General features: G+C 49.7%; 1 protein-coding gene across 3 annotated transcripts in view; it reads left to right on the top strand.

Moving 5' to 3' along the window:
- The window catches only part of LOC147345079 (integrin alpha-D-like), a 29,746-nt gene that overhangs the window by 10,130 nt on the left and 7,292 nt on the right, over positions 1 to 12,324 (top strand). For 2 of the 3 annotated variants that reach the window (XR_015154522.1, XM_086374788.1), the window contains exons 7-20: positions 232 to 377; positions 1,147 to 1,300; positions 1,399 to 1,549; positions 2,103 to 2,176; positions 3,645 to 3,774; positions 3,899 to 4,041; positions 4,200 to 4,340; positions 4,414 to 4,623; positions 5,457 to 5,587; positions 5,707 to 5,864; positions 7,122 to 7,276; positions 7,506 to 7,637; positions 9,955 to 10,028; positions 10,265 to 10,406. Coding sequence is in view for 2 of the 3 variants with exons in the window: in XM_086374788.1 (XP_086230914.1) it covers positions 232 to 377; positions 1,147 to 1,300; positions 1,399 to 1,549; positions 2,103 to 2,176; positions 3,645 to 3,774; positions 3,899 to 4,041; positions 4,200 to 4,340; positions 4,414 to 4,623; positions 5,457 to 5,587; positions 5,707 to 5,864; positions 7,122 to 7,276; positions 7,506 to 7,637; positions 9,955 to 10,028; positions 10,265 to 10,406 (1,941 nt within the window). In the remaining variant the exon portion in view is untranslated. Of the gene's footprint in view, positions 1 to 231; positions 378 to 1,146; positions 1,301 to 1,398; positions 1,550 to 2,066; positions 2,177 to 3,644; positions 3,775 to 3,898; positions 4,042 to 4,199; positions 4,341 to 4,413; positions 4,624 to 5,456; positions 5,588 to 5,706; positions 5,865 to 7,121; positions 7,277 to 7,505; positions 7,638 to 9,954; positions 10,029 to 10,264; positions 10,407 to 12,324 lie in introns of those variants that run through there. The other variant, XM_086374789.1, reaches the window with a different exon arrangement.

Below are 12,324 nucleotides of genomic sequence, written 5' to 3'. Positions count from 1 at the left end.
AATACAGTAGTCGGCAAGGTTATTCTTTGTAAACCATGAAAGAAGCAATATTTAGCTTTGATTTTCCAGTTTTCTTTTTCTGGGTTTCAGTATATACTTGTCAGGCCTCAAAATCATGTGGAACATGGTTTGTAAGTGCAAAATTATTCCAAAATTTAAAATTTACTAAAAAAAACACACACACAAAAAAACAACTCCTGAGCTCCAGGGCCCTTTTCTTCGCCTTCACAGTTCTCACTGATGCAATATTCAAACCTTATGAAGACCCATTTCACCTTCAATCAATTTTGGACCAGCCGGAGCTCTCAGAGCCTGGTGGATCCCATTGCCCAGCTGAATGGTCTGACGTTCACAGCCACCGGTATCCGGAGAGTGGTGTAAGCTCCGACCCCCACTACCTGCGGATAAAATGCTTCCCCCGCCGCTGTCTGGCGCTTTCTAGTGTTTGAAGGAGGATCTGGAGAAAGGGCTCACAGGGAAGCGCAGGCAGAGTCTCCCTGGAGTGTTTCTGGTCCCCTCGCTGGTTGCAATCCCCTGAGCCAGGGCGAAGGCCCAACTTCTTTGCGGTGTGTTTCCCCTTTGCCTGGCTTTGGATTGGCTGGACTCTGAGCCCACTTGGGTTTGCTTCTCGGTTCCCATGCTTGCTACCTGGGTCACCGTTGGAGTAATAGGCTTTTTCTAAGTCTTGGAAAATGGTCAAATGAGGATAAATTCACAACTTGGTTGGAAGGATTAAATGAGATAACACGAGCGCAGTGCTTCTGCCCAAGAAGTCCGAGATAAACGGCTGTGGATTTTATTTAAAAAAAAAAAATGCAGCTGCTCTTTACCTCCCTGGACTCAGGAATTATTGCCAAGTGTCTTCTTTGGGCCTTTCTCCCCACTCAGCTCCTTTCTCTTCCTCATCCCTCATCCATTCTTGCTCTCTACGTACTACCACGTGCCTGCCCAATACTGGGGGTCAGGTGGCCCAGAAAGAAAATGGCTTAGATGCTGGGGCCAGTAATTTTTGTCAGTATCGATGACTTAACATGCCTGAGTCTCAGGGTACCAGGCCTCCGCGGTCTCTCCAGAGGAGCTTCTGGTGCTGCAAATGATTGCTTCCCAGAATCTCAGTAGAGTTACCCCCGCTTTCTTCCTTGACAGGAGAGAACTATTTCACAGTAAGAATGGGGCCCGTAAGAGTGCCAGGAAAATCATCATTGTCATCACAGATGGGGAGAAATATAAAGACCCCCTGGAATACAAAGACGTCATCCCCGAGGCAGAGAAAGCCAACATCATCCGTTACGCTATTGGGGTGCGCACCTTCCTCCTGGCTCCCCCAGACTCAGCCTTCACCTCCCCCAGGTAGAAGGGCTGGCGGGCCCCTCCTCCTCATGTGCCTCTCTGCCACAGGTGGGAGATGCTTTCCAGGCACACGCTGCCAGGGAGGAGTTGAAAATCATTGGCTCCATGCCTTCAAAGGACCACGTGTTCAAGGTGGACAGCTTTGCAGCACTCAGCAGCATCCAAAAGCAGCTTCAGGAGAAGATCTTTGCAGTTGAGGGTAAATGGGGAGTGAGTTTGGGTGTTGGAACCGAAAGAGCCGAGATCCAGTTGTCCCCCACAGTCCGGAGGATCTGTCCCTACCCGTGTTGTTGTTGTTCAGTGGCTCCCTCATGTCTGACTCTTTGCGACCCCGTGGACTGCAGCACTCCAGGCTTGCCTGTCCTTCACTATCTCCTGGAGCTTGCTCAAACTCATGTCCAGTGAGTCAGTGATGCCATGCAACCATCTCATCCTCTGTTGCCCCCTTCTCCACCCGCCCTCAATTTTTCCCAGCATCAAGGTCTTTTCCAATGAGTCAGCTCTTCACATAGGTGGACAAAGTATTGGAGCTTCAGCATCAGTCCTTCCAGTGCACATTCAGGGCTGATTTCCTTTAGGATTGACTGGTTCGACCTCCTTGCAGTCCAAGAGTCCTCTTTCTGGATCCCTACTCTAGCTCGCCCCAAATCGTTACCCAGAACCCAAGCCCCAAACCGCATTCTCCTCTCTCTGCTCTGAATTCTCACCGTCTCTAGGTCTCTGGGAGCCTGAGTGACCCATTTCCCCCACAGGAACACAGTCGGGGACAAGTAGCTCCTTCCAGCATGAGATGTCTCAAGAAGGCTTCAGTTCCATCCTCACAATGGTGGGTGGAGCGTGTGCTTGATTAAGAGTCTCAGGCACCAGCCTGGGGCTGGGAGCCGGGACTCAGAATAAACAAGAAAGTGGACTCAATCCTCAAGCTCACTGTCTAGTCTGGGAGAGACACACAGGCGGTGTATATAGGTGCTAGAAGCACAGCAGAGAATGGGATAGCTGAGGTCCCTGCTTTCCTGGAATGCATAACTAGTGGGAGGAGATGATAAAAAAACAAAGAAATGAGACTTTCAGATGGTGCTAAGCACTGCAATAGAAGAAGAGAGGTGATCAGAGGAGGGCTAAGGAATAACCACTGAGGCTGAATGATGAGAAAGGGTGAGGCCTGGAAATATCTAGGGAGAAATTGCTCCAGGTAGAGGAAACAGCAGGTGCAAAGGTCCTGAGGCAGGAATGGGGTTACTACACTAGAATGAGAGAAGGGCCAGCGCAGCCGGAGCAGAGGGAGCTAGGGGCAGCATGGAGAGAGGGCTGAAAAGTTGAGAAAGACCAGACCACGAAGACCAGAGAAGTGACGATCAGTTCAGTTCAAAATAATGATAGAGACAGACAGTTGTCTGAAAGGAGGTATGTGTTCAAAATATCCAGAAGGATATTATCCAGAAGAATGTTTATTGGTGTATTTATTCGGCTGCACCAGGTTGTAGTTGTGGCATGTAGGATCTAGTTCCCTGACCAGGGAATGAACCCTGGCTCCCTGCGTTTGGAGTGCAGAGTCTTAGCTCCTGGACCACCAGGGAAGCCCCTTACCCAGAATAATTCTGAGGGCAATTGAGGGGGCAGAGAAATGGAACAAGGTTTGTCATGAGTTAATCAGTGATGCTAGGTCATGGGTACTAATGGGTTCATTACACGTTCCTTTTGACTTTTGTATATGTCCTAAATTAGCCATAATCAAGAGTTTGAAAAGGCAATAAACAAAGTATTCAGAAGAGGAAATGCCTAGCACTTTCTGAGGGAGCCAGGAACATCTCACAGATGTAACTTTGTTACATCTCCTCCAGAGAGAGGAGCTGAGTCCCAGAAAAAGGAGAGAGGAGTGTCCAGGTCAGAGGGTTGGTGTGTTCTGGAACACAGGGTAACTCCATAGACTTGATTGCAAAGGATGCTAAATGCCACCCCCGGGGGTTTGATGACAGGGAATCACTTTGGTTTGCCAGCAGGGTAGTGGCTGCACATTTGGGTTTAAAAAGCCCAACTCTGGGACAGTAGATGAAGCAGAGGAGAACAAGCGAGGAGGCAGAAAGGACAGTGGGTGAGAGGCGCTGGGGTGACGCTGACAGTGGCAGTGGGGATGCCTGAGAGATGTAGGAGTCAGGGACACGAGGCTGCTGATGAGAGCAAGAAATGACAAGAGAGAATTCCAGATGAGTGGGCGGAGTCAGCGGCAGGCATTTCTTCAGAATAGGCTGTCTTCTTCCCACCTGCTCACCCTGGAATCCTTTCTTTTCTCCCAGGATGGACCAGTTCTGGGGGCTGTGGGGAGCTTCAGCTGGTCTGGAGGTGCCTTCCTGTACCCCCCAAATAAGAACCCCACCTTCATTAACATGTCCCAGGAGCACGTGGACATGAGGGACTCGTATCTGGGTGAGACAAGGCTGCGGTTGGGGGCTGGGCAGGAGATGGGCTGCCTGGGAAGGACAGGGGCCCAGGGGTGGGGGAAGAGGGGACGGGGGTGGTGACGCCTCTGTACTGATCCTGGCCCCTTCAGGTTACTCCACAGAGCTGGCCCTTTGGAGGGGGGCACAGAGCCTGATCCTGGGGGCGCCCCGCCATCAGCACACCGGGAAGGTGGTCCTCTTCACCCAGGTGTCCAGGCAATGGAGGCCGCAGGCTGAAGTCACAGGGACCCAGGTTGAGTGTGGAGGGGGTCTTCAGGGGCAGAGAAGGAGGAGAGGAAGCGGGTGCAGGGCCTCTGGGGGAGGTGTTGGTGTCTGGGGAGAGGTGGGACTTGGCCCAGGGCGTGCCCCTGGCAGAGGGCAGACAGGATGACTCCCAACTCTGCCTTCCAGATCGGCTCCTACTTCGGGGCCTCCCTCTGCTCCGTGGATGTGAATGGAGATAGTAGCTCTGACCTGGTCCTCATCGGGGCCCCTCATTTCTACGAGCAGACCCAGGGGGGCCAGGTGTCCGTGTGCCCCTTTCCCCGGGGGGTGAGTAGTGATGAGACCCGGGCTGGGTGGGGTCTGGGTGTGGGTGAGCCCTGACACCATTTTCGTTCTGCAGGGGACTAAGTGGCAGTGTGATGCTGTTCTGCGAGGGGAGCCTGGCCACCCCTGGAGCCGCTTTGGGGCAGCCCTGACAGTGCTGGGAGATGTGAATGGGGACAGGCTGGCGGATGTGGCCATTGGGGCCCCCGGAGAGCAGGAGAACCAGGGTGCTGTCTACCTGTTTCACGGAACCTCGGAACTGGGCATTGGCCCCACACACAGCCAGGTGAGGCCCCCCAGCCTTCAACCTCTTCTGTTCACCTCCTCTCCCGTGTCTTAGGTTCACCTGATGCCACTTCCTGTCCCAGTCTTGGCAGTGACCATTCCCCTGCTCCTTTTAGTGGTTTATTTCCCTGAATTGCCCCTGGCCCAGCTAAGCACAAAGGCTCTTTCTTCTCTCCTTTGACTTCAAACAGACTTCAAACTGTGTGGGCAGCTCAGTGGTTAAGAGATCGCAGGCCCCAGGTCAAATGCCTGACCAGCCCTGTGGGCTGTGTGGCTTTAGGCAAGTGACTGACTTAACCTCTGTGAACCTTGATTTCCTTCTGTGAAACGTAAAAGGATCAGCAAATTCCATTGACTTCTTGTAAGGATAACTCGAGGACAGCACTAAGCTGTCCATTCCTCCAGTATTTATGAATGAACGTACAGAGGACAAGTAAAAGAATCTGTTATGCTGTCTTCATTATGCTTTAATTTTGTCATTAACTTGCATCCTCAAGGTCCTCATTGGACCAAAAGTGCTCTGATCTCTGTCTGGGGACCCTGGGGACCTCATTTTGTTTGCTCTGCACTCCTCTCCTCCATTTTTTTTAATTTTATTTTTTATTATTTTATTTTTGGGCTGTGCCCTGTGACATGTGGGATCTTAGTTCCCCACCCAAAGATCAAACCTGTGCACCCTTCACTGGAAGCTTGGAATCTTAACCACTGGACCACCAGGGATGTCCCTTCCCCTCTCTTCAACTACTCTATTCAGTGTCCTTTCCAAATTTTCCTTCTCAAACCTTTCCCATCCCCTTCCCCTGACTTGCACTTCTTTTTTCTCTCTCCGGCCAGCGGATCGCAGGCTCCCAGCTCTCCCTGGGGCTCCAGTATTTCGGGCGTTCGCTGAGCGGGGGTCAGGACCTCACGCAGGATGGGCTGGTGGACCTTGCTGTGGGGGCCCAGGGACATGCACTACTGCTCAGGTGACAACTCCCCCCTCCCCACTCGCCTGCCGCTTGCGTCTGATTCACCAAGCTGCCCCCTCCCTCGTTTTCCCCGACGGAGGCCAGAGGCCGGTCCTCAGCCCCTCATGCACCCTCAGGAGCCTGCCGGTGCTGAAGGTGAACGTGACTATGAAATTCACACCCCCGGAGGTGACAAAGGCTGTGTATCAGTGCTGGGATGAGCTGACCACCACCATGGAAGCTGGGCAAGCCACAGTCTGTCTCACCATCCACAAAAGCTCACAGGATCGCCTAGGTGAGCTTCCTCCTGGTAGACCAGACCCTTACCTCCCAGAGGCGCCCCTACCCAGCCCTATCCTCAGGGCAGAATGGAGCCAGGAACCCTGATCTCACCTCCACATCCACCCAACTGCTCTTCTCCCTCCCTCTTCCCACACCCAGGCCTTTAGGTTCCTTCTCCAGGATACATCAGAGGTCTGCCCTCTTTTCCACCTTGCCAGAGGACAAGGCTTCTCCATCCAGCCCACTCTGAGCTGTGTCCACGGCTATTCTTGCTGCACCCCCCCCCACCCACTCTGCCCTGGGTGTAGTTACCTTGATTGGTCCTGAACACAGTTCACCACTCCTCACCTGCTCCCATGTTGCATTTATAAAGACTAAAATTCTTGCCCACTGTGACCCCGCTGATTTGGCCCCTCTGCCTCTCCAGCCTCCCTTACTCCAAGCACTCCCCCCACCTTTTTTTCTGGCCACACCAAGGGTCTTGCTAGATCTTAGTTCTCTGATCAGGGGTCAAACTCCTGGCCCCTAGCAGTGAAAGCATGGAGTCCTAGCCACTGGTCTGCAGGGGAATTCCATCCATACACTTAAAATTTTTTTATTTATATTTGGCTGTGCTGGGTCTTCCTTGCTGCATGGACTTTTCTCTAGTTGCAGTGCAGAGGCTTCTCTTGGTGTGGAGCACAGGCTTTAGGGCGCTAGGGCTTCCGAAGTTGTGGCGAATGAGCTCAGTTGCTCCACAGCATGTGGGATCTTCCAAGATCAGGGATCAAACCTGTGTGTCCTGCATTGACAGGCAGATTCTTCACCACTAAACTACCCAGGAAGCCCTCCTCAGTATAATTTTTAATTAATGTACCAGCCTCCCTCTCCCTTCTGGTCTTAGCCACTGTTCCCCAAATATGGCATTTTCCCCTCCCCACTTTTCACCTGACCCCTGCTCATCCTCTAGGTTAGAGCTCAGACAAGGTCCATCCAGGAAGGCATCTCTGATCGCCAGATCTGAGTTAGCAAGCCCTCTCTGGTGCCACTGATAATCTGGCCCTTGCAGGGATCACGCTGTGATGTTACATCCTTCGTGCTGATCTCCATTTCTAGGCTGCGAGCTCAGGAGGGCAGGGACCATATTTCTTCATCTTCTCCACCTGTATCCCAGCACCTGGTACAGTTCATGGCCCACAGAAACTGCTCAGCGAATCTCCATTGCATGAAAAAATGAAAACAGAACCTTTGCGTTTCTCTCACTTTTCGTCTTCCGTCCCTTCTGCTTCAGGTGACATCCGAAGTTCTGTCACATACGATCTGGCGTTGGATCCAGGTCGGCTGATTTCTCGTGCTGTTTTTGGTGAGACCAGGAACTGGACTTTGACTCGAAGAAAAACCCTGGAGCTGGGAGAGCACTGTGACTCCATGAAGCTGCTTATACCAGTGAGGACTGTGGGTTCTGGGAGAGGGAGGAAGGAGCCCAGGGCCAGCCTCTGACACCTCCACTCCCTCTTGAATGAGGCAGGAAAGGCGGGGAGCCTGGGGCGGGAGAGGAGAAAGTTGGGGCTAGGGAACCGGGTTTCCACGGCGTGGATGTGGTGGAGGACAGACCTCACCGGGGTAGCCAGTAAGGAGGAGGAAAGCAGGTTCTTTAAAGCCCCTTCTTCTCCAGGACTGTGTGGAGGACATGGTGAACCCCATTATCCTGCGACTCAACTTCTCCCTGGTTGGGGAGCCCATTGCCTCATCTCAGAACCTCCGCCCCGTGCTGGCTGTGGGCTCCCAGGACCTCTTCACGGCCTCTGTGAGTCTTCCTAGGAAGTCCCAGGGACGTGCTGACTCTTGCTGTGTCTCTGTGTGCTGAAGAACCTAGGGTGGCTCCCAGGTGCCCACGAAACCACATCACATCAAACATGCTTCCTCCCTGTTCCCACAGCCCGGCCCAGCGTGTAGCCTTACCCACATCTAGGCTGATTATCCACTTTGACCCAACATAAACTCTCTGATTCTCATTTTGCAGACCCTTCGAACTTTTTCTTTTATTTTTTTAAACCCAAATTTTAATTTATTTATCAATTTTTTTTTTTATTTTGACTGTGTCACTTGGCCCATGGGATCTTGGTTCCCTGACCAGGGATCAAACCTGCACCCCCTGCAGTAGAGTATGGAATCTTTTTTTTTTTTTTTTTTTTAGAGGTATAGTTGAATTGGGCTTCCCAAGTGGCTCTAGTGGTAAAGAACCTGCCTGCCAGTGCAGGAGATGTAGAAGACGAGGGTTAGATCCCTGGGTTGAGAAGATCCCTTGGAGGAGGGCAAGGCAACCCACTCCAATATTCTTGCCTGGAGAATCCCTTGGACAGAGGAGCCTGGAGGCCCACAGTCCGTGGGGTCACAAAGGGTAGGACATGACTGAAGTGACTTAGCACACACACACACACACACACACACAGTAGAATTACAATGTTGTGTTAATTTCTGCTGTACAGCAAAGCGACTCAGTTATACATACATATACATGTTTTTCATATTCTTTTCCATTATGGTTTATCACGGGATATTGAGTATAGTTCCCTGTGCTCTACAGTAGGACTTTGGTGTTTATCCATTCTGTATATACCAATTTGCATCTGTTAATCCCAAACTCCCAATGCAACCCTCTCCATTCAATCCCCCTTGGCAACTACCAGTCTGTTCTCTATATTCTTGATTCTGTTTCTGTCTCGTAGATTTCTGTTTCTGTCACTTGGGTCATATTTCAAACTCCACATATAAGTGATATCAGGTGGTGTCTGTCTTTTTCTGAGTGACTTCACGATCATCTCTGCTGCTGCTGCTGCTAAGTTGCTTCAGTCGTGTCTGACTCTGTGCGACCCCATAGACAGCAGCCCACCAGGCTCCTCTGTCCCTGGGATTCTCCAGGCAAGAATACTGGAGTGGGTTGCCATTTCCTTCTCCAATGCATGAGAGTGAAAAGTGAAAGTGAAGTCGCTTAGTCATGCCCGACTCAGCCACCCCATGGACTGCAGCCTACCAGGCTCCTCCATCCATGGGATTTTCCAGGCAAGAGTACTGGAGTGGGGTGCCATCGCCTTCTCCGCACGATCATCTCTAGTCAGATGCAATTTTTTAAATTGGAGGATAATTGCTTTCCAGTGTTGTGTTGATTTCTGCTGTACAACATGAATCAGCTATAAATATACATAGATCCCCTCTCTCTTGAGCCTTCCTCCAGCCCTCCCATCCCACCCCTCTAGGTCATCACAGAGCACCAAGCTGAGCCCCCTGTGTCATATAACAGGAGGCATGGAGTCTTGACCATTAGACTGCTGGGGAAGTCCCCCAACTTTTCTCCTTTCTGCCTCTCTGTCTTTGTCCATGTTGTCTGTCTTTCTTTTTCATGTTACAGTTCCTTTCTGTTTTCAAGAGGAGGCCCTGTCAAGTGACTACAGGTACCTGTAATTGCTTATAGTGTTCCTATAAGAGCATAATAAACAGATGAAGACATGGTTTGGCAATTGATTTCTATGTCCTTCATGCATGTCATATTTCTTATTTGGAAAAACATCTTCTCTGTACCTCAAAGATCTCGTCATCCCCAGAGCCCCAGTCTTATCTGCTTCTCTTTTGAAAACCACTGCTCAGCACATCACTTCTTCTCTGGCCTCCTACTGTGTCATGGTGATACCAGGCCAAATACCATGTGACTGGACTGATAGCCATCTGCCTCTACTTCTGTGAATCCCTCGGGATTGTAGGTTCCTTGAATGTAAGAACCACCATGTCTAATTCACCTGCAGTTGCCACCTTTCCGAGTGCAGAACCTGTCTCATTATCGACTGTTAATAATGTTTGCTGAACGCTTGTTCCAGTTGAATTTGACTCCTCAACTAAACGTTACGTTCTCTGAAGCCAAGGACCTTGTCTTCTCTTTCTCTTATATCCTAACTGCCCCTCTCACATTGTCTGCCCCACCTCCTTGCCAGAGTCTAGGACAGTGAGTGCCAGGACAGAGTCTAGCACAGGGTGGGCACTCAGTAATGCTCAGTGTTGACGGGTGTTCCTAGTGAGACTGGGGATGGATTGAGACACGGATGGGAAGAGAATGTACTGTTTTGCTGCAGCTCCCCTTTGAGAAGAACTGTGGGCAAGATCACCTTTGTGAAGGGGACCTCAGTGTCAACCTGAGCTTCTTAGGGTGAGTGAGCTCTGTCTCCTTTCATAGCCATACACTAAAGCTTTGGGGGCTCCCATCCTCATAGGATGGGAAGTCCCTGTGTTTCCCTTTGCCTCTCCTTCTAACAAAGAAGTGCTTTTGACTGGAAGGTCATCAGCAAGTAGCTCATGCGTTCCCACAGCCCTGCCCCCACTCCTGATTCAATTCCAACCTGTTTCCTCGGAGTCTCTCTTTCAATCTTGTCCTTCCTTGTTCAGGCTGGAGACCCTGGTGGTGGGGAGCTCCCTGGAGCTCAATGTTGCAGTGATGGTGTCCAATGAGGGCGAGGATTCCTATGGAACTGTGATCAGCTTCTACTATCCAGCAGGGCTGTCCTATCGACGCACGTTAGCAATCCAGGTAAACAGCTCCCTTGGGCTTCAGTGGCTGGGACCTCTCTCCTGCTCTGAGTTATAATAGGTTCCTTTAATTTTTTCTATGATGAAATATACAACACACACAAAGAGAGAAGTGCACAGGGCATATGTATAGTTTAATAACTAAACATTAAGCAAAAATCTATGCAATTAACATCTAGATGAAGAAATAAAGCACTCCAAAGGATTTTTTAAAACAATAATACATTTAAAAGATGGGGAGGATTTTCCTGGTGGTCCAGTGGTTAAGACTCTGTGCTGCCAATGCAGCGGGCAGGGGATCAATCCCCGGTTGGGGAACTAAGATCCTACATGCTGCGTGGCAAAGTCCAAAGATTAATAAAAAGAAAAAGAAAGAAAAGAAATAAAGCACTTCTAGCACCTCCAGAAGCCCTTTATATAACTTTCCTCATCCTAACCTCATACTCTCTGCAGAGGTAATCACTATTCTGCCTTGTAATACTCAATTCCTTGTATTTCTTTACCACCCATAAATATATCCCTAGATTATACTGTTGAGTTTTGTCAATATTTGAACTTTATATAAATGGAAACGTGTTCAGTTCAGTTCAGTTCAGTCACTCAGTCGTATCCGACTCTTTGCAACCCCATGGACTGCAGCACACCAGGCTTCCCTGTCTATTACCAACTCCTAGAGCTTGCTCAAACTCATGTCCATTGAGTCGGCAATGCCATCCAACCATCTCATCCTCTGTCATCCCCTTCTCCTGCCTTCAGTCTTTCCCAGCATCAGGGTTTTTCCAATGAGTCAGTTCTTCACATCAGATGGCTAAAGTACTGGAGCTTCAGCATCAGTCCTTCCAATGAATATTCAGGACTGATTTCCTTTAAGATTAACTGGTTTGATCTCCTCGCAGTACAAGGGACTCTCAAGAGTCTTCTCTAACACCACAGTTTAAAAGCATCAATACTTCGGCACTCAGCTTTCTTTTTGGTCCAACTCTTAACATCCATACATGACTACTGGAAAAAGAATAGCTTTGACTATATGGACCTTTGTCAGAAAAATAATGTCTCTGCTTTTTAATGTGCTGTGTAGGTTGGTCATAGCTTTTCTTCCAAGGAACAAGTGTCTTTTAATTTCATGGCTGCATCACCATCTGCACTGATTTTGGAGCCCAAGAAAATAAAGTCTGTCACTGTTTCCATTGTTTCCCCTTCTATTTGCCATGAAGTAATGGGACCAAATGCCATGATCTTTGTTTTTTGAATGTTGAGTTTTAAGCCAGCCTTTTCATTCTCCTCTTTCATTTTCATCAAGAGCCTCCTCGCTTTCTGCCATGCTGCTGCTGCTACTGCTGCTAAGTCGCTTCAGTCGTGTCCGACTCTGTGCGACCCCATAGATGGCAGCCCACCAGGCTCCTCCTCCAGGCAAGAACACTGGAGTGGGTTGCCATTTCCTTCTCCAGTGCATAAAAGTGAGAAGTGAAAGTGAAGTCGCTCAGTCGTGTCCGACTCTTAGCGACCCCATGGACTGCAGCCTACGAGGCTCCACCGTCCATGGGATTTTCCAGGCAAGAGTACTGGAGTGGGATGCCATCGATAAGGAAACATATTGTATGTTCCTTTTTTCTGAAACTTTTAAAGTACTGTTGATTTACAATCTTATATTAATTTCTGGTGTACAAGATAACAATTCAGTATTTTATAGATTACATTCAATTTAAAATTATTATAAAACACTGGTTATATTCCCTGTGCTGCATAATATATCCTTGCATCTTATTTATTTTATAAACGGTAGTCTGCACCTCTGACACCTGATCTGTATGCTCCTCCCTCCATTCTTCTCCCTACTGGGGACCATGTTTGTTCTCTAGATCTCAGTCACTACAGCGTGTCTGACTCTGCAACCCCATGGACTGCAGCACACCAGGCTT

This window comes from Bos grunniens, chromosome 25, assembly GCF_055505025.1.
Source record: "Bos grunniens cultivar Pamir isolate PY7600 chromosome 25, Bosgru_T2T1.0, whole genome shotgun sequence".
Lineage (NCBI taxonomy): Eukaryota > Metazoa > Chordata > Mammalia > Artiodactyla > Bovidae > Bos > Bos grunniens.
This window is presented reverse-complemented; position numbering and strand designations above follow the sequence as displayed.